The 20,365-nt window shown below is 39.7% G+C and overlaps 2 protein-coding genes and 1 long non-coding RNA gene across 10 annotated transcripts; 2 read left to right on the forward strand and 1 right to left on the reverse strand.

Annotated features, from left to right (window-relative positions):
- Positions 1–2,622: 2,622 nt before the first annotated feature.
- Positions 2,623–9,104, reverse strand: wdr54 (WD repeat domain 54). Of its 2 annotated transcripts, none has more exons than XM_023817963.2 (10): positions 8,827–9,104; positions 6,739–6,974; positions 6,134–6,196; positions 5,980–6,046; positions 5,371–5,460; positions 4,996–5,123; positions 4,343–4,443; positions 3,802–3,964; positions 3,368–3,442; positions 2,623–3,253 (listed from the first exon to the last, which is right to left on the reverse strand). In XM_023817963.2, exons 2-10 carry the CDS (start codon positions 6,961–6,963, stop codon positions 3,122–3,124), a joined length of 1,044 nt encoding a protein of 347 aa, XP_023673731.1. In that variant the 5' UTR covers positions 6,964–6,974; positions 8,827–9,104; the 3' UTR covers positions 2,623–3,121. The 2 variants fall into 2 exon arrangements, with proteins under 2 accessions (XP_023673731.1, XP_023673732.1); XM_023817964.2 differs by having other exon boundaries at positions 2,626–3,253; positions 5,371–5,427.
- Positions 4,395–7,189, forward strand: LOC140592118 (uncharacterized). The gene is made up of 2 exons (XR_011992402.1): positions 4,395–4,513; positions 4,893–7,189. It is a non-coding gene; the product is annotated as an uncharacterized lncRNA (long non-coding RNA).
- A 23-nt stretch (positions 9,105–9,127) lies between the features above and the next one.
- Positions 9,128–19,134, forward strand: LOC111847074 (uncharacterized protein C2orf81 homolog). Of its 7 annotated transcripts, none has more exons than XM_023817959.2 (6): positions 9,135–10,101; positions 10,695–10,945; positions 12,259–12,447; positions 17,870–18,649; positions 18,837–18,874; positions 18,954–19,134. In XM_023817959.2, exons 1-5 carry the CDS (start codon positions 10,035–10,037, stop codon positions 18,849–18,851), a joined length of 1,302 nt encoding a protein of 433 aa, XP_023673727.1. In that variant the 5' UTR covers positions 9,135–10,034; the 3' UTR covers positions 18,852–18,874; positions 18,954–19,134. The 7 variants fall into 7 exon arrangements, 6 of the variants coding, with proteins under 6 accessions (XP_023673728.1, XP_023673727.1, XP_023673730.1 ...); XM_023817962.2 differs by having other exon boundaries at positions 17,870–18,431; XR_002839003.2 differs by having other exon boundaries at positions 17,870–18,874.
- The last annotated feature ends 1,231 nt before the right edge of the window (positions 19,135–20,365 follow it).

The raw sequence follows: 20,365 nt of genomic DNA on the forward strand, positions 1-20,365 counted from the left end.
CATGGCACTTTATTTTATTCTGTCTTTTATGATCATTTGCAATAAAAAGAATAATTAAAATTCTTAAGGAACTTGCTTTAAAGATGAAGCTGTCTCTCATTCACAAAATCAAGTGGGAGAGACCTATTTCTGTCTCCCTCATAAATAAAAGATGCCTCTTATCTGTCTGCTAGATTTTCTGAATGGGGCCATCACTGTTAGTCCCAAGGAAACAAACTCTGTCGCTAGCTCTTTCTCTAATAATGAAAGAGGCCTTGAGAAACATCAGTCTAAAATAAATTAAAAGAAAAGAAAATGTGAGAGTAACACTTTGGGAATAAAGGCAATGCTATCATTTAGAATACAGCCTATAGCTTCTGCCCACTCAACTTTGAAGCGCCCAGTGGGTCAGTTTCTAATTTGATTGGTGTGTGACTGCAACTCTGTACTGGGTAGGTGGTATGCAAGATGGATAGATGGATGGAACGGTGAATGGTTTATGACCTGGTTTAGCGAATATATATATTTTGACAGAGGAAATGTATAAGTTTTCAGTACAAAAGTATTGGGACACCCCTCCAAATCATTGAATTCAGGTGTTCCAATCACTTCCACAGCCACAAATGTATAAAATCAAGCACCTAGACATGCAAACTGCTTCTACAAACATTTGTGAAAGAATGGGTCGCTCTCAAGAGCTCAATGAATTCAAGCATGGTACCTTGACTGGACTTATTGCACAGATGGCATCCTTTCGTGAAATTTCCTCGCTACTAAATATACCACGGTCAACTGTTAGTGGTATAATAATAAAGTGGAAGCAACTGGAAACAACAGCAACTCAGCCATGAAGTGGTAGGCCACGTAAAATCAGAGCGGGGACAACGCATGCTGAGGTGCACAGTGTGCTGAAGTTGCAGAGTAAATAGCTACAGACCTCCAAACTTCATGTGGCCTTCAAATTAGCTAAAGAACAATGTGTACAGAACTTCATGGAATGTGTTTCCATGGCCGAGCAGCTGTATGCAGGCCTTAAATCACCAAGTGCGATGCAAAGTGTAGAATCCAGTGCTGTAAAGCATGCTGCCATTGGACTCTAGAGCAGTGGAAACGTGTTCTCTGGAGTGACGAATCACGATGGCAATCTGATGGACAAGTCTGGGTTTGGCACTTGCCAGGAGAATGGTACTTGCCTGACTGCATTGTGCCAAGTGTAAAGTTTGGTGGAGGGGGGATCATGGTGTGGGGTTGTTTTTCAGGGGTTGGGCTTGGCCCCTTAGTTCCAGTGAAAGGAACTCTTAATGCTGCAGCATACAAAGCCATTTTGGACAATTTCATGCTCCAAACTTTGTGGGAATGATTTGGGGATGGCCACTTCCTGTTCCAACATGACTGCACACCAGTGCACAAAGCAAGGTCCATAAGGACATGGATGAGTGAGTCTGATGTGGAGGAACTTGACTGGCCTGCACAGAGCCCTGATCTCAACCTGACAGAACACCTTTGGGGTGAATTAGAGTGGAGACTGCGAGTCAGGCCTTCTCGTCCAACATCAGTGCCTGACCTCACAAATGCTCTCCTGGAAGAATGGTCAAAATTCCCAGAAACACACACTTAAACCTTGTGGACAGCCTTCCCAGAAGAGTTGAAGCTGTTATAGAATGGGATGTCATTAAAGTTCATGTGAGTGTAACGGTAGGTGTCCCAATTCTTTTGGCAATATAGTGTATGTAATTCTTTGACATCATAATTTCTAGGTTGATCAGTTCCTAAAAGTAAAAGAAGTGGTTGTAAAATGTATTACAATGACTGAAAAATAAACCAATGGTTTATATTTTTTATATTGACTGCACTTAAGAGTGTGTAACATAAAGATATTGTGATTCTAAGCCAGTAACCTTTCCATATATGGCAAAATGAACAGCCTGCTTTTTCAGCTAATCTATAAATTATGACAGGTCTGCCGATACCGCGGGTAAGATCCACAAGAAACAAAGAACTGGGAGCAGATGGGACTAACTCAGAGATAGAAGATTAAGAATTCCGCAGGGCAGTTCTTACATTAGTGAGCATTAAAGTATTCACAACAAAATAATGATTATGAGTATTATTACACTGAAACTGGATACAATTAACAAACAATAAATATTTATATTCTCAGTCAGCACATAAAAATAATCCGGACCTCTATAAATGGTACTTGTCTCTCTGACTTTACTGAAATTTACTATTAGAATTAAGTATGACTGAAAATGGATTCCTACCAAAACAGCTGAACTTTACATGACACCCTTAATCTCATATTATGGTGGCAGAAGCTCCACCTGCTGGAAAACGTAAGAACTGTATTCACCCAGCAGACACATTCATTCTACAAAACTGTACTTGATTCGTAAAACAATAGAACACAGAGTCAAAATGAAATAAATCAAATGTACATAACAATACAAATAATTTTACATATTAAACAAATACAAACCTTTGAGAAATACATGTAAGGTTGTGATCATAACAATGCACAATGTACTAACACTTATTACCAATAATATATATATATATATATATATATATATATATATATATATATATATATATATATATATATATAATATATATATATATATAAATAATTGTTATATATATAAAATATATATATATATATATAAAAAAATTATTTCCTATTCAAACAAGCATACATAGCTACACAATCCTCTAAACACCTGTGTAATAAATAAGTTTCTTTTAGCCACAGGGACGCTGCAGAATGCTTTAATGCTGATGGTGGATCTCTGTGAAATTACAGCCAGTACATGAGGCTTTATGCGCATGTGAGCACCCTGCAGCTTATCACATAAACAGGACGGCAGATTTCCTGTTTTAAAATCAAGCATCAAACCACCATGACTTGTGATCTATATTTTTTATATTCTTTTAATATATTTTCTCATGTAATGTCAAGGTAATTTGGCTACAACAGCCCATCTCTGATTGCCCTGTGTATAGCTGTCAGTTGGAACACCAACACATATGACAGACTGGGTGTTTATACTCCTTTTCTCTGGCCAGACATTGTATAGGGAAATAACTGCACAGTCTTGCCGGATGTGTCTGTTTCTTGCAGATGACCTCAGTGGTGTAACGCCTATTCTTGCGTGTAGCGGATGATCTCACTTAGGTCATAGCCAGTCACAGCGAAGGCGTGTCCTTCCCCGTCGCAGAATTTGGCTCCACAGATCTGGGTGTCAGTGACACACTCGCTGTAGAGGTGCTGGATCTAAGGGGGGAGAAAGAGAGAGAGAGACTTAAAGTGATGGACACAGAACAAGGAACAAGGCATTGAGGGGCTCCCAGAACACTGAACGCTGGAGGTGGTACAGCTGGGATTCACCTCCACACTGTTGGCCTCTGGGATGACGGTCAGGTGCCAGACTTGCACCAGGGAATCCTCAGCAGCAGAGAGCAGCTTTGGAAAAAACCAAGGAGGAAGGGTCATACACTAAAATATTACAACATAACATTACAAACAACATTAAATTACTCATAAATAAGTGCTGGTTAAAGGACTTATTGTTATTCCATGAGGAGATAAAAACCGGTAGAACTTCTGGAGAGTGTACTTAGGCTTTGTGTACTGTGGTATGCTGCTGTTTAATTGTCTGTATATATCTAAAATAACACAGATAAACACTTTATGTTGGTGCAAATGCTCAAAACTGACAAAAAGTCTTGACTGTGGTGGATGTATGCAGAGGACTGAATAATCTCTGACAGCCTGGAATAAAATAATGTGACAAGTCTCCCCCCCCTCTCGCCATGCCTTACTAGGCCAGAGAAGGGCGCAATATCGAGGGAGTAGATCCAGCGGGCATGTGCATTGACCTCAGCACGCACTATCCCAGTGACAGCCTCGTAGATGCGGATCTGGCCTGAGCCGTACCCAGCCGCCACGGTGCCTTTCCACAGCTTCACCGAAGAACAGCAGACCCTGGAACGTACACAACAGGGCAAGCAGCACATTGGGAGGGTTTCATGCATGTAATTGATATTCTTGCTTTGTTGTAAGATGATGTGTAGCTCTTGGTCCTATACTGCTGACACCAGTAGCAGGACAGAATAAATGCAATGTAATGTAATGCAACATTCTCAATGCTAAAAATGAGAGCATAAATGTCACACACTTACTGTAATAACAACAAACACTGATGCATAAATAAAGCAGACCCCACCCGACCCCAACACACCCCCCCCCCCCCAGCCCCCCCCGGCCCCCACCGGCTCTTATCCACCTGCATTGTTCTCTTCTTATTTTCTGCTGTCATTTCATTCCTAACATGCTTCCTCTATTTCCCTATCGGCCACTCACTCAAAACCGGGGATCTTGTTGAGCAACTGGAAGTCTTCTCCAGACTTCCACACACAGAGCGCGCCTGAGTCGTCTGCCGTGACCAGGTCAGCAACACTTTCCTGAGAAATAGGAGGAGAAAGAAGAACAGTGCTTGAAATGACAGTGATCGGCTAAGACAGATAGTATCTGGTATGTTATATAGAATAGCAAGCAAGATGGTCATTAAGAATGTGGACTCCTTACCTTGCTCAACTCACAACTGGGTTTTGCCAATTATACCCTTAAGCAATGCATAACCTGAATTTACCCAGTGAAATATGTCAGTTTATTAATGGGTAAAAGACTAACTGCAATAAAATACTGTAATAACAAAATTACAATATACAATGACAGTGCTTACACAGTAAACAAATTTAAAACGCAGAACTGCTGTCATGGTCCTAAGATGTTTATTTAAATACTTTCAGGATATTTACTGCCTATACAGTACTTACAGGCACAGTAACAGCTTTGTATGCTTCTTGGATTAAAGTAGTTCTAAATCTAACAAGTACTGTCCATTTTCTAGGGTAATAAACCAAAGACTGAAGAGGTTCTATAGCATCCCTGAAAAGTATTACAATCCTGGCGCCATTTGACCCACAAGCCCAAGTTAAAGCTGAAGGTTATACCAGACTTCCGGAACATTCCGACGCCATATCTGTAATGGACTCCCTATGCTCCTCCAACACTTCTGACAGCATAATGTTGCTCCCTTTGCTGGGAATGTCAAACACCAGTATGAAGCCGGTTGATACTCCTGCCCAGAGAAGTGACAGAGGGTGAGGCAAGTTATGGTGCAGAAAGGTGACCGTGGAGAGGGCAGATGGTTTGAGTACGGTCTGTCCCATATTGAATTGGATGGAATTGGATGGCATAGCAAGATTTGGGCTTTGATGTTTGCTTTATATAAAACTTTATTTAGCAAAACAAAAAAAAAAATCACATTCACTTTGTAGTGCAGGATGAATACAACTGATAATTCTTGATAAGATAGATGTACTCACCGACACAGATAAAGTTTTCCTGTACAGCAGCGATTCCCCGAGCAAACACAGCCTGAGCTGGATGTGCAGAACTAATATTAACACCTACAACTGAATTTAATGCCATTTATGCAAGGTCTATACTCTGTCTTTTATTGTAAAATCTTGCCATTAAAAAGACACTGTCACTATGGACACTCTACAGGGAGTCCCCAGACAGACTGACCTATGGACAACTCGTACTTACAAACAGGCTGCCAAGCTTATTATAATTAAAAATCGGGAAAATACAATGGCTTGTAACATGGAACACACAAACTACTGTGTGACACTTGTGAAAACATTGCATGGTTTCAACAGTTTTTCAGCTCGACATATAGTACAGTACCATATGTAGTTATTTTTATTACTGTATAATTGTAACGTGTACTGTATCGATTTTCCAATTTACCTACAATTTTGACTTAAATATAGACCTTGGGAACTAATCTCTTTGTTAAGCTGGGGACTGCCTGTACTGATTATTGTAACAATTATGTTTATTTTTGTATTGTTCTTTCACAACACAACACAACACAATTCCTCCAAGGCACTTAACAAAAGTGTGCAGCAATACATTACAAGACGTACCTGTTGGTGTCTCAGGTGTATCTAGGGCATGCCAGTACACCATGATGGATCCATCTGACTCATACATCTGGAACCCAAATAAATCAGTTACTTATAGCCATTGTCTAACTGTGCAATGGCTTTAACAGCACAATACATACCACAGCTCACACACCTGGATTCCCTTTTGAGAAGTGAGAACTAGCAGCTCACGGGAAGGAAGAACGCACCACGATGCCTGCAGCAGAAAAACAGATCACAACATCTGACATTTATGTACCTTCTAACTCCAAGTGAGTTATAATTAAAATAATCCAAAACAAAGAGCAGCTTCAGAGCATTTTCTAGGTTTTCATGGGAGCAAGAGTTTAAAGTGTTTGAACATTGCTTCTTTGTGGTGCATCAAGGTCTTGTAAGAATCCAGATTTTAACTGGCAGTTAAAATAACTGAATTTTAATAGCAGTATTTCCATTAGAGTTGGCATAGTGGCTCACACTACTGTTGCCTCACACATCCACAGTTGGGGGTTCAAATACTCCCTCTGTTCTGTGTCTGTGAAATGTGCATGTTCTCTCTATATTGCGTTTCTTACAAATACTGCAGTTTTGTTCCGTTATTCAAAAATATGCAATTAGGAAAACTAGCAGATCTAAATTGCTCTTAAAAGTGTGTGTCCTGTGATGGATGATGACTCCATTGGGTTGGCTGCAGTACTAGATAAGTGGTTAGAGAGATAAGGGGGGGGGGGGATACACACATATTGTTGTAGCTCCAAGTACCTGCATGATGAGTGAAGAACTAGCAGCAATGCTGCCCTCCTTAGACTGCAGCTGGCGATGTGAGAAGTTGAGGCCATCCCAGGAAGCGCTGACCATGTTCACCACATTGGCATGTACCACGGTGAAGTAGGTGAGGCAGCGGGGGGCAATGCGGAGCACACTCAGATTGTTGTACAGAGCAGAGGCACTGCTCTTGATCTGGATGCTTTTCTCCTTGTGATACATGTTTTCTTCCTCTTTATAAGGAAAAGGCAAAAAAGGAGGGTCACAAAAAAGCAGAAAATGAAAGATTGTAGCAACACATTATTTAGCCACAAAGGCTGAAACTATTGGTTTTGAAGACATATCAGATCTATCTTTAATACATTGACATTCACTTTGTGTTGGATTTGCTCTTGGCCTCTCTTGATTGTGTCAATGTGTCTTAATAAACTAAACAATATCTAGTTAATGCTCCTTGTTTCAATCTTCTGGTGGATCTTCTTCGGTATCACAACTATTAAGTCAGAATTTTGATGGGTAAATGGCTAGAAAGGGACAGCTATCAATTGAACAGAAGACTCAAATTGAAATTTTGAGTAAAGAAGGGTTCTCATCACCAAATGGCCAGAAAATTAAATGTCTCTAAGCCACGGAGTGACCCACTTCTTTCTGTTTACACAGAAAAATGTTCGAGTTGCTGCCAGAAAACCTTTACTTTGTGGTGTTAACAAGAAAAAGAGATTATCACAGGCTAAATAACACAAACACTGGAGTATTCAGGACTGGACGAAAGTCCATCAATGGAATGAGTGGGACCAACAAGTTCAAAGTGAGCATCTACAAATGAGACAGAACTGTTTGAAAAGGTGCTGGGAGGGTTTGGACACAAGTTATTTCCAAAAATGCTAGAAAGGATGTTGCAAATATGTGCTGATGTGATAAAGGCATTGGGTTTGAGATTTGATGAAACTCGTACTAAGGCACTCGCATTGATTAAATTGCACATACAATGTACAGCAAATAGTTACACTACACTTCAAAATCAGTCAGTTACATTTCTTTTAAGTATTTCTAATATTTTCTTGTAATAAAACTTTGAAGACGCAGTGAAGGTGGACCCAAACCTCTGGCCTGTAGTGTATAATTTGTGTCTTTGTGATTGTGAAGTACTGCAGCCTTTTTAAAAAACTTTGTCATAATTGTTTTTAAATAAGCATTTACTCAATAAAGATCATATACTATATATATACTTTGGTGTGAAGTTCCTCAAGGACAATGCATTAATATTTTCAACAGTTTCCTATTGCAAAGGACTTTGACTTTGTGATCAGCATTCTGAGCCCAGCAACTGTTTTTGGTATGAAATATTGCAACACCAGTTTCATTTAACATGCTTTCTCTCATAAAGATTTAATATTATTTGTGCATGGTGGATCAGGGTAATGAATGTCTAGGTATCTTTTTTTTAACTTTTGAATCCAATATTTTCAGTCTCTTAAAAGAACATGTAATTCATATTTTGGTTGAACTCCATCAGCATATTTTCTGCATTTAAATAGTCTTATAAGACGTCAACATTACCATAATTATGCTTGTATAAATTAAAATTAAATAAACTGGTATACTTTTACTTAAAATTATACTTCTGTGTATTAGTTTGGGAAGAAGATCTGTGATGCCGATGCTGAGAACATACAATTTAACTTCTAAGAACATCTTATTTTAAACGAGAAATTGCAATAATTTTCAATATCCAATGGGATACAGTGTTTGACGGCACGCGCACATTATACTTGCTACTTTTCAGGGATATAATCATTTTCATTCACTATTTCTGTTAAATGCTGGGTGCATGGCAAACCATTAATTAAATTAATTTTACCGAACAGGATGTCATCCTTTAATATAGGTGCTGTCAATATTTCAGATAAATGACTTCGACTAAATCATGTGCAGTTGCGCCTGATGTATAGCCTACGTAGATTCCATTTTGTCCGGTAAAATTAACTACCACCAAGCCATAAGCATATACTAAAAATATAAACGTCTAGATATGCATGTTAACAAATACTGGTAGCTAGCTAGCTCGATTAGCATTCTACTTACCCTCACACTCTTGCAGTTGAAAGCTAGCTATGCTAAGTAGATAGCAAAATTAGCAACGCTCCCCACAAGCTTTCGTGGCAGAGAATACAAATCGAATTCCAGCCTCTTCTAATTTTCGTACGATCATGAGGCCATGTACCACAAGCTAATAAAGCATTTTCTATAGATTAGCTGGTTAGCAGCATTTCACTGTTTTTTCCATGTTTCCAGATTAGCACAAGGCTGGTATCCAGACTAATCTTCTTTCGCATTTCGGGAGCCATGACAACTGCGCCAGCTCCGTGACGCCGGGGACCGAAGGCGTGTTTAAAAAGTCCGAGGATTGGAGCAGTAAACAGTGCGATTTAGTGTTGATACCACGGAAATTTTCCACAAACCTGCAGCACGACAGATAGGTCCTGGAAATAAAATTGAATAATTTTCACCGGTAGACGTGACAGGCTTTAAAGGTGAGCTATGGGGGAATCTTTAAATATTATTTCACTTGACGAAACTAAACCAGGCGAAAGACCATGGAAACGGGTTGCAGCGTCCAAATGAACTTCATTTAAAATCATTTGTATTATATTAAAACTTCGTTCAAAAGGATCGTAATATTTAGTGTCAACAGTAGTATCAGTATACTGTGTGAAACATGGCATAATAGTTATTATATTCGTGTACCCCGTTTAGGGAATTTACATGGGCATGGTTTAAGTAGCCTATTTACGTAGTTTAGGTACTGTAGACACATTGCCTTAAAAGCTAAGATGATAGAAACTAGAAGCGTTAATGAGGAAATATACATGGAATTATTTATTCTTTGTGAAATGTAAGTAGGTGCATGGTCCCTAATTACATCTAGAATTGCTATGATACTATGTTTACAGATCTTTTTATTATACGTTATTACTGTGTAATATTACGTTTGTGCTTTAACTTTTATCCGTAAACGCATTGCTTATACTGTAATGTTAGTAAGCCTAACGGACCAGGTGAGTTTCTCAAAGCCGCCATAGCGCTACGTCGTTCGTAAGTTCTGTACATATTTTAAATAGAATTTACGAACGACGTAGCGTTAAGAAGGTTTCGAGAAACCGGGTCCACAGATCCTTAATCGAGGTACGTCGTTGCTCATTAATTTCATTCAGGATTTAGTCAATCGTAGTAGCGGCGGAAATTGCAAAGCGCTGTAAACGAATAAACCGGAAACGGTTGCGTGTAAAATAATGCATTTCTTTCGCCTGGGCAGGCATTTAAGTGATTATACATGTATTCTACGTGGTATTCCCAAAGGTACTATAATAACTTAATATCACTTAAGAGACACCTTCTCCATGCCAAGTGTAAAAGTAGTCGTAATAACAGCAAATAAAATGCAAATCGCAATTTTGGTCAATGTAAGTTAAAGTTTTTAAGTTAAAATAAATTCAGAAGTACTTATAAGGGGAATATTTAATTATTATTGACAAGAGTATCTTTATATACCTCTGTATTATTGCACATTTTAGATATTCATATTTATTTCTAATAAAAAAAAATACTAAACTGGGGTATGGAGCCCCTAAAGCAAAATAACATGGGGTAAATGTATGAATACTATATGTGGACACGCATAAGATGACCTATTATAGTGGCTTATTTCTTATTTATAGTTTAGTAGTTTATTTTGTTGATGGCTAGTTACAAAGGATGAATCAGTGAGTAAACAGTACAAAATCCTTTGCAGTGTAGTGTGTAATGGCATCATGTTTGTTAGAAGTAGCTCTTGCTCAGGTTTTGCTGCATTTATAATACTGAGGAACACAAAAACATATAAGTGTGTCATTGTAGTCATTGTCAAATGTGTTTTTTCCTTTGCATTTATTTAATCTTCTGTGCACATTGAGATTATCTTGTCAGGTGTCTTCAAGTGACAATGCCTCGCTCGGTCAAGTCTCGAAAAGTCAAAGGTCACCCCGTTCCAGTCCCCACCCCAAGTATTCCAGTTCAACTGGATGTTATACGGGGCCCCCTCTTTATGCCCCAGTGGTGCAAACTGGTGGCACAGGAGCAAGGAGAGGAAGTGGTGGTAGCAATTTTGGATAAACTGATAAACGATGTGACGGAAAAGTGCTATAAGATGCACCAGGAAAGGCAGGTGAGGACTATTCTGTGTATGTGTTAAGGTGTTTTGTTAATGTGTTTTAAATATGTGTTTTAATATACTTATGCATCCAAATTCATGTTGATGAAGGACCCAGTGCAATTTTTAAAAATCAAAATACACCTCTTGGTAGTATTCCATAAATTATAAGTAAAATTATATGTATTTAATACATTTTTAAAAATTGATGTACAGTGATACCCCAGAACTCGAACTTAATCCGTTCAGAACTCCGGATCGAATCCTAAAAAGTTCGGCTTCTGATCGAATTTTCCCCATAAGAAATAATGGAAAATCAATTAATTGGTTCCCAGACCCAAAAAAATACATCTAAATATGTTTTTTTTTTACATTTAAACACAAAATGAACCGGATAAAACAAGAAGAGCATATGCTGTACTAAACACATCTAAGCACAATTATCAAAACAGTAATTTGTAAAGTAAGAAAATAAATATATCCAAACAACGTGTCCTGCCCCGATCGTCCGCTCCTTCCGTGTGCCACGCCCCCTCGTTAACCCCGTGTGGAATCCCCGTGTGATCAGCTGTTTCTGGTTGTTTTCATTAGCCCTCTGTATTTCGTCCGCGTTTCAGTTTGTTTCCACAGTCCGGTCATTGTCTGCGTTTTGCCTGCCTTACAGTAAATGTATTTTTACTGTCTAAATATATGTATTCAGCTTGTGTAAACATGCACGATGCTATCACAGCGAATGCGAAGCTGAGACTGAAGCGTTACCCTTTGTTTCCACTGAGAGACGTGCCACGTGATTCGATTTCCCCGTGCGTACAAGTTATCACGGTTTGACTTCTGAGATTCAGAACGAGTTCTAGGTAATTTTTTTCTGAACTGGTTGGTTCGACTTTTAAGAAATTCGAGTTTTAATGAGTTTGAGAACTGAGGTACCACTGTACTTGTTAAAAATATTTTCCTTTAAAAAAGAGGGTATGTTTGACACTTTTTTACTGTTCTGTTGAAGTACATGAATACAATTTTGTTGATGGCTAGTTACTTTACATGTTTGACAGAACTAACCATCTTGAAACACCAAGAACAGAAATTATATGCTAGGCCAGTATACCTTAAAAATGATTGTAACACTACTGGGAAATAATAACCAATATGTTTAATATGTACTGCATCTAGAAAACTAACTACTTGACAATGACAAATGTAGAATACAGAAACACTTCAGTTTAAATGATGCTAAATTGCCAGGTCTATAGCAGTCCTCCAGGTAGGTAATTATTGATGTTCTCTCTGTTTATCTCTCTCTCTCTCCCCCTTGCGCTCTCTCTCTCACCAAGTTGGTGCCCTTTGTAGCTTCCCTTGCGCGAAACATCCTAGTGAAGTTAGTGGAGGCTGTGTCGTTAAAAAAGGATGAGGGTGAGGACCCTGATGCTGGTCCTCTCTGGGAAGAGGATAGTGAGCCCCAGCCATGTCCTGGTGATTCTTGGGCACAGTTCAGTGTCCCTTTGGTTTATTCCAGACCACAGGTAAACTTTCTCTTTCCCTTTGTTTGAAAGGTAGTAGTGAAAATAAGAAATTTACAAACAAAAGGAGGTCATTTGGCCCATCAAGCTCATTTGGGGAGAACTTAACTAATAGCTCAGAGTTGTTAAAATCTTATCTAGCTCTGATTTAACACCCTAGTTCTAGTGTTAAAACCCAGGGTTTTAGCTTGCGCTACACTAGCAGGAAGACTATTCCATACTGTAACTACACCCTATGTAAAGAAGTGCTTCCTCAAATTAATTTTAAAATGTTGTCCCGCTAATTTCCACTTATGGCCACGAGTTCTAATATTTAAACTAATATTGAAATAGCCATTTTTCTGAACGGCATCCAGACCTGTTAGAATCTTATATATCCATGTACCCCCTTAATCTCCTTTGCTCGAGGCTAAACAGATTCAGCTCAGCTAACCTCTCCTCATAAGACATTCCTCTAAGACCAGGAATTATTCTCATAGCCCTACGTTGCACCCTTTCCAAGGCAACAATGTCCTTCTTAAGGTCCAACCTGCACACAATATTCAAGGTGGGGTCTTACCAAGGAATTATATAATCATAGCATCACCTCCCTTGATTTAAACTCCACAGACCTACAGTAGAGATGTAACCCAACATCCTATTGGCCTTTTTTATTGCTTCCCCACGAAGCCAGAGTAGGACATGGAAGCATCAACATACACGCCGAGGTCTTTCTCATAATCAGCTACGTTTATTTCAGTGGAACCCATAAAATATCTGTACTTTATATTTCTGCTCCCTTACCTTACATTTATCTATATAAGATTTCATCTGCCAGGTATCAGGCCAGTCGCTAATCAAATCAAGATCCCATTGTAGCCTCTCTGCTGCTAGATCAGTATCTGCTACACCACCTACCTTGGTGTCGTCTGCAGATTTAACCAGTTTACTGTATGTATTGATGTCAATATCATTAATGTAACTAGGAACAATAGTGGTCCTAAAATTGAACCCTGCGGTACCCCACTATGAACGCAGGCCCACTGTGACATTGCGCCTCTAATGACTACTCGCTGCTTCCTGTCTGTTAACCAGTTTTTGATCCAAGCTGCTACAATTCCTTTTTGTGAACAATTTCTCTTGTAGCTTCCTCAAAGAACTCAAGTAAATTAGTTAAACAGGATCTACCTCTCCTAAATCTATGTTGGCTATCACTCAGAATATTATTTGAATCCAGGTAATCTACCATTTTCACTTGGATTATAGATTCCATTAGTTTTCCAGTAATGCTAGTTCAACTGATTGGCCTATAGTTTGCTGCATTACTTCTATCCTCTTTTTTGAATATGGCCGTTATATTAGCATGCTTCCAATCAGAAGGTACCACACCAGCAGATAACGATTTCTGAAATAGTAAAGTTAAAGGTTAGCTAATAATATCCCTCATCTCTTTTAAAACTATAGGTATGATGCCATCAGGCCCCTGCGATTTATTTTCAGTTTAGCTAGGCTTTGTACCATATCAGCCTCAGTTATACATATATTAGTCATAGACGACGCTGTATTTATACTAAATGGTGGTAAGTTACCCATGTTCTCTACTGTGAACACCCATGTAAAATAATCATTAAACTCGTTTACTATATCAATCTCATTTTCAATTATAAGGCCCTTACTATCCTGCAAATTAGTGATTTCAGCTTTTAGAGACATTTTGGATTTAAAATATTGGAAGAAACTTTTCTTGTCATCCTTAGCCTCCAGTGCAGTCTTTCTTTCTACATTCCTCTTAGCGAGTCTAATGTTATTTTTTAACTCAACCTGTAATCTTATATACTCCTGCCTTATTTTGAAATCATTAGTTATTTTCCATTTGTGGAACAGAGCCCTTTTCCTCCTGACTTTATTCTGAATTTCCTTAGTAAACCACTTTGGTTGCAGTTTCCTAGATTTAGTTTTGCTGCAAACGGGTATGAAGTCCTCTTGCACTTGCAACAATGTGCTTTTAAAAAACTCCCATGCCTCTTCAACAGTTTTGCTATTTAACTTCATCCATTTTACAGTTTCTAGTTTCAGTCTAAACATTAAAGTTAGCCTTCCTAACATTGTACACTTTTGTTTTGGACTTTGCTCTTCGGACACTGAAATTAATCTTGAATTTAGCCATGTTATGATCACTACCGTCCAGTGGTTCTAAAACCTCAAATTTTCCAGTTCTATCCTGGTTATTAGAGAAAACAAGATCAAGAAGGGCTTCTCCCCTGGTAGGGGGTATTAACAAACTGAGTAAAAAAAAAACAATCCTGTACTCATTTACAGAAGAGCCAGAGACTCTGTTATTGTCCCACTGTTTCTAGGATGCCTCCTGCATGCCCCTCTGGGGAGTTATTTCAGACATTTCCAACTGGGAGGAGACCCTGGGGCAGACCCAGGACATGCTAGAGAGCTTGTACTTCTCAGCTAGCTTGGGGGTGCCTGGGTAATCCCCCTTGAAGAACTGAAGGATGTGGGTGGGGAGAGGGAGGTCTGGGCATCACTACTCAGACTGCTGGCCCAGGCCTGGAAGAGTGGCAGAAAATGGATGAATGGATGGACTGTTAATAATAATAGTTATTGGTATCTTTTAAAATTGCAAAATGTCACTGATCACTGATCGATGAAATTTGCATCGTCAGCATAAAAATCACATACACTATATTGCCAAAAGTATTGGGACACCCCTCCAAATCATTGAATTTAGGTGTTCCAATCACTTCCACAGCCACATGTGTATAAAATCAAGCACCTAGGCATGCAGACTGCTTCTACAAGCATTTCCAAAAGAATGGGTCATTCTCAGGAGCTCCGTGAATTCAAGCGTGGTACCGTGATAGGATGATATTGCACCTGTGCAATAAGTACATTCGTGAAATTTCCTCACTACTAAATATTCCACAGTCAATTGTGGAAGTGGACTGGAAGCAATTGGGAACAACAGCAACTCTGCTGCAGAGTGGTAGGCCATGTAAAATCACAGAGCGCGGACAATGCATGCTGAGGTGCACAGTGTGCAGAAGTCTCCAACTGTCTGCAGAGTCAATAGCTACAGACCTCCAAACTTTGTGTGGCCTTCAGATTAGCTGAAGAACAGTACATAGAGAACTTCATGGAATGGGTTTCTATGGCCGAAGCAGCTGCATCATTAGTCTTACATCACTAAGTGCAATGCAAAGCATGGGATGCAGTGGTGTAAAGCACGCCGCCACTGGACTCTAGAGCAGTGGAGATGTATTCTCTGGTCTGATAAATCACACTTCTGTGTCTGGCAACCTGATGGACCAATCTGGATTTGGCAGTTGCCAGGAGAACGGTAAGTGCCTGACTGCATTGTGCTAAGTGTACAGTTTGGTGGAGGGGGGATTATGGTGTGGGGTTGTTTTTCAGGGGTTGGGCTTGGGCCCTTAGTTCCAGTGAAAGGAACTATTAATGCTGCAGCATTCAAAGCTATTTTGGACAATTTCATGCTCCAACTTGTGGGAACATTTTGGGGATGGCCCCTTCCTGTTCCAACATCACTGCACACCAGCGCACAAAGCAAGGTCCATAAGAACATGGATGAGCGAGTCTGGTGTGGAGGAACTTGACTGGTCAGCACAGAGCCCTGACCTCAACCCGACAGAAGACCTTTGGGATAAATTAGAGCAGAGACTGTGAGCCAGGCCTTCTCATCCAATATCAGTGCCTGACCTCACAAATGCTTTCCTGTAAGAATGGTCAAAAATTCCCATAAATGCTCCTAAACCTTGTGGACAGCCTTCCCAGAAGAGTTGAAGCTGTTATAGCTGCAAAGGTTGGGCCAACTGCACATTAAAGCCTATATATTGAGAATGGGATGTCATTAAAGTTCATGTTTGTGTAAAGACAAGTGTCCCAATACTTTTGGCAATATAGTGTATCATATCCACCTTACACCTGGGGGCGCTACTGTGGCAATTATTATGGTTGTTACTTCTGCTGAAGCACAGTAAGTAGCCAAAAGGAGCAATAACTTATTATGCTTTCAAGTGGCTAGTCATTCACAACAGTCTGTTTGAAGGTGTCTAACATATAAAGTTGCATATATTAATTTTTCGGGGGAATATATTTCTTTCTGTGGCATTGTTTGAAATGGCATTGCGGAGTTTAGGTATATTTCATGGTTATAATAATAACCAAGTTAGATGTGTTACTTTAACATCAATGTTTTGATCAAGACAAAATTGCCTGAATAACAAGGTTGTTTCCCACCCTCTTTAATAAACACGTCCAACTTTGTTGCTGTATAGATATTGATACGCCTCAAAGCTACTTCATCATCTCACCATCAGTCACAATGGATTAGATGAAGTAGCTACATATTAGGTGTGCAACAGGTCACAAAGCTCATGGTTCCAGTCATATCGCTGTTTTTAGGAGTCGTGGATTGTATCTTTTTTTGGATCAGCAATAAAAGGGTATACCTTTGCTTTAAATTTACTAATTAACTTAAAGAACATTTAAACCAAGGGACTTTTAACATGCTTAACTTTTAACTCTGCAATTTATGGAAGTCCTTAGAGGACATCATTCTTTTTTTTTCTTATGTCGTGATCGCAACATAGCCAAATTTGTTTTCTCCAGATAAATTATTTTCTTGAGATCAGAAAATATCAAAAGTTGTTTCTCAAGAACACAAAAATTGTAATTAGACATGGAAACAGCATTTGTCAAGAGAAAGAAGGAACCAGATTCTACATAAAATACCATAGCTAATTGACTCCGCAGAATTTTTTTTATTGCATCTATCCCACCGAAAATATAAAATTCCTCCCCATGTGCTACACATAAGGGAGGAATACCAAGCCCTGAATGCAAGCCTGCTATCGACTTTCATAACATCAAGATTTATCAAATTATTACCTAAAAAAAAGTTCATATGCATGTCATACCCTGGGGGGGGGGGGGGTATCTGTGTGGATCACGGATCAACTACAGTCCATTACATCACTACCAAATATATTACTGTTTGTTATCCAAGGCCACTTTTCATGTCACCCTCCCATCCATTGTTGCATTTTAGGGTTGCCAGGCTTTGTTCCTGTATATTGATTTGTTATTTTGTTATCCCTATCGCTGAAAAAGGTAGGTTCTGGTTTAGTGGTTCAACAAAGTGGAAGTCACACCCATAATTCATGTAAGATATTTTGGGAGTTAGGAATAAGGTGGTTATAACTCTGTCTATGTGTTTATTTTAATAAATTATGTAGATCACTGTCATTATGGAAAAAATGTTTGTATGGTATATTCAGGTTGATTTTTGTCATTTTGATTGACATGAACTAATCCACCACTGGATGAACAGCTGAGTGGATTAAATCTTATGCAGTCTCATTCTGCTGATTATTACTGTCATCATTGGACTTCACCAGTCTGTGTCTCTTCTTCATAGGTAACTGTGGATGCACTGCCCCAGAAGGAGTTTCAGGAAAGCTTGCCTTATGAAATTCTTGATAAGGAGCACCAAAACCATAAAAAATCAACAAAATCACAGAATAGCACAACCAGAGCTAGCAAGCCTGTAGCACTACAGCCAGAAACACCAAAAGCAGCATCACCACTGAAAAGAGAGCAAAGGAGGAAGAAACCACAGCACCTCAAAGTGGCACATCCAATTCCCAATGCTCCACAGTCAGTGCAGCTTGTTGCAGAATTGAGCAATCAAAAAGAAGACCTGGGTCACCTTAAAAACCAACTTATGGCTAAGTGTTCACCTGAGCGTTTAAAGTTGCCCAAGCTGGACGCCTGCTACCCACGCAGGCAGGCAGTCTGGCCTGGGTTTGAGGTGCTGAGCTTAAATACCTCACTGCCACATTCACAGAAGGTAAAGGGTCGCTCAGCAACAGAGAAACTGGTGAATGGCAGACCTGCAAGGCACAATGGCAACTCCTTCCCCACTCTGAGGAAGAGCCCATTGAATGGAGGCCAGAATCACCCTTCTAGCAGCAGTCTGGGTAAGGAAACAAACCAACCCCAGCATTTCATACCCTCCTCATCAATAATGATATTGGATTCAACGAGTCTCTCCCCAGGAGTGACCCAGAGGAACCAACATGACAGATCCTCTAAGCAGCACAGTTATGCACTGGGCCACAGGCAAAATCTCCAGCCAATCATAAGCAGTGTACCATTGCCACTGCACTCTGGGGATCAACTAACATTTCAGCACAGGGTGAACATCAGCAGAACATAGAGTTTAGTGATAAGCTAAGTCATATACTGCATATTGTTAGAGATAAGTATATAGCAATAATCATGATATTATTAGATTACTTAGAGAATGTGTTGCTCAAAATTAGATGATTAACAAAAATAAGATGTTTTTTGTGCTATTATTTCCATCACATTATATTTTCCAGTTATTTCCGCTTTGAGCATTGCTAATTACTACTGAATGGTAAGCTAATCATTTACATAAATTCACTTTTATTCATTTGCCAGATGCTTTTGTTTAAAGAAATGTAAAATCGTTACAGGTAATATATGTCAAGGATGGAGCTGGCAGAGAGACAACTTTGGTACAAGTGCTCTGAGACTAATCTTGACTGACCAGAAACCAGAAACAAACATATTGCTTACATATTTTGGCACATTGTAACACTTAATTTGGCATGTTATTATTGTATTGTGACTAATTAAAAACTATCACTCAATGTATTATTATGATGTATCATTGCTTTTTTAAAACTAAAAAAAAATGCTTTAAAAAATTCTGATCTAGTTAAAAAATATGTTTAGGATAAAAAAAATTGAATATCCTGGTTTTGTACATTTCTTGTTGTTGGGGAGAAAGAAAAGCACAATCCATCACACCGCTGATGCCATATGAAGACTAAACAGGTGTATTATGTAGCACATGACCGTAATTATCTGACAATTCTCACAGTGATGCATAATTAATATGTGGCTTGAAAATGAACTTGTGACACAGGAAGTTTGGAGTTTAGCTTAATTTTGGTGGAGTAGTGAATATTGGAGAGATTTTTTTTCTTTAGGCTGGTGTTTACAACATACCCAAATTATGTATGTTTATTAAATCAGTCCCACCTTCAGCAAGAGAGTGGTTTTTCGGGTAAAGTGATTATGTGCCCAATGAACTGTTAGAGCTGGAGGCCACTGCGTCATTCACAGCATGAATTTCTGGCTGCAACCACCACCTGCTAAACTGTGCTTGACCTTAGACTTGTTGCGGCCCCATTGATATGCCTTGTCTCCACACCAGTCTCCACAGGACATTACAGCACATCTGTGTGTTGGATCACATGCTGTGGGCCCCTACAAGGGGCTTCTTCCCTTGAAGATCCTGCCCTGTGTGTGCGGCCACTGGCCTGCAGTAGGGGTTTAATCATACATATCAACAAGTTTTTTTTTCTGGTTTGTCTTGAGGTCCTATTTTTAGAAGATGCAGAAGTAGACATGGGATAACAGACCTCATGACTCTCATTGTTACACTTCACGGGGAGCACGGACCAGGGAAGCAAGAGAAGGAGCCGTCGGGACAGGAACCACGGAGGGTGGAACAGGAACCGCTGTTTTCAGGGATTTGAGGATCTGCGGGATAGCATCCCCAAGACCCCTGGCACCTATCAGTGCCAAGCACGTACCCCGAAAGGTACGGGCTTCAGGTACACACTCTGGCATCGACGAAGCGGCGGAGGCTGTGGGCAGATGAGCGTCGGGTGGCTGCGGCGAGCAGACGAGCTTCAGGCATCTGCTGCGAAGCGGCGGGGAATCCTGGGGAGGTGAACACCGCTGGGTGGAGAATCGGGAGGGGAGGCAGCGGGAACTGAGATGGAGCCTAGGAGGACCTCCCACGATGGGAGCCTCACCTATGCTAGGCCAGGACATGCAGGGAGAAGCAATGATCTCACCATGATCCACACAAGAT

Source organism: Paramormyrops kingsleyae, chromosome 7, assembly GCF_048594095.1.
Source record: "Paramormyrops kingsleyae isolate MSU_618 chromosome 7, PKINGS_0.4, whole genome shotgun sequence".
NCBI classification, from domain to species: domain Eukaryota; kingdom Metazoa; phylum Chordata; class Actinopteri; order Osteoglossiformes; family Mormyridae; genus Paramormyrops; species Paramormyrops kingsleyae.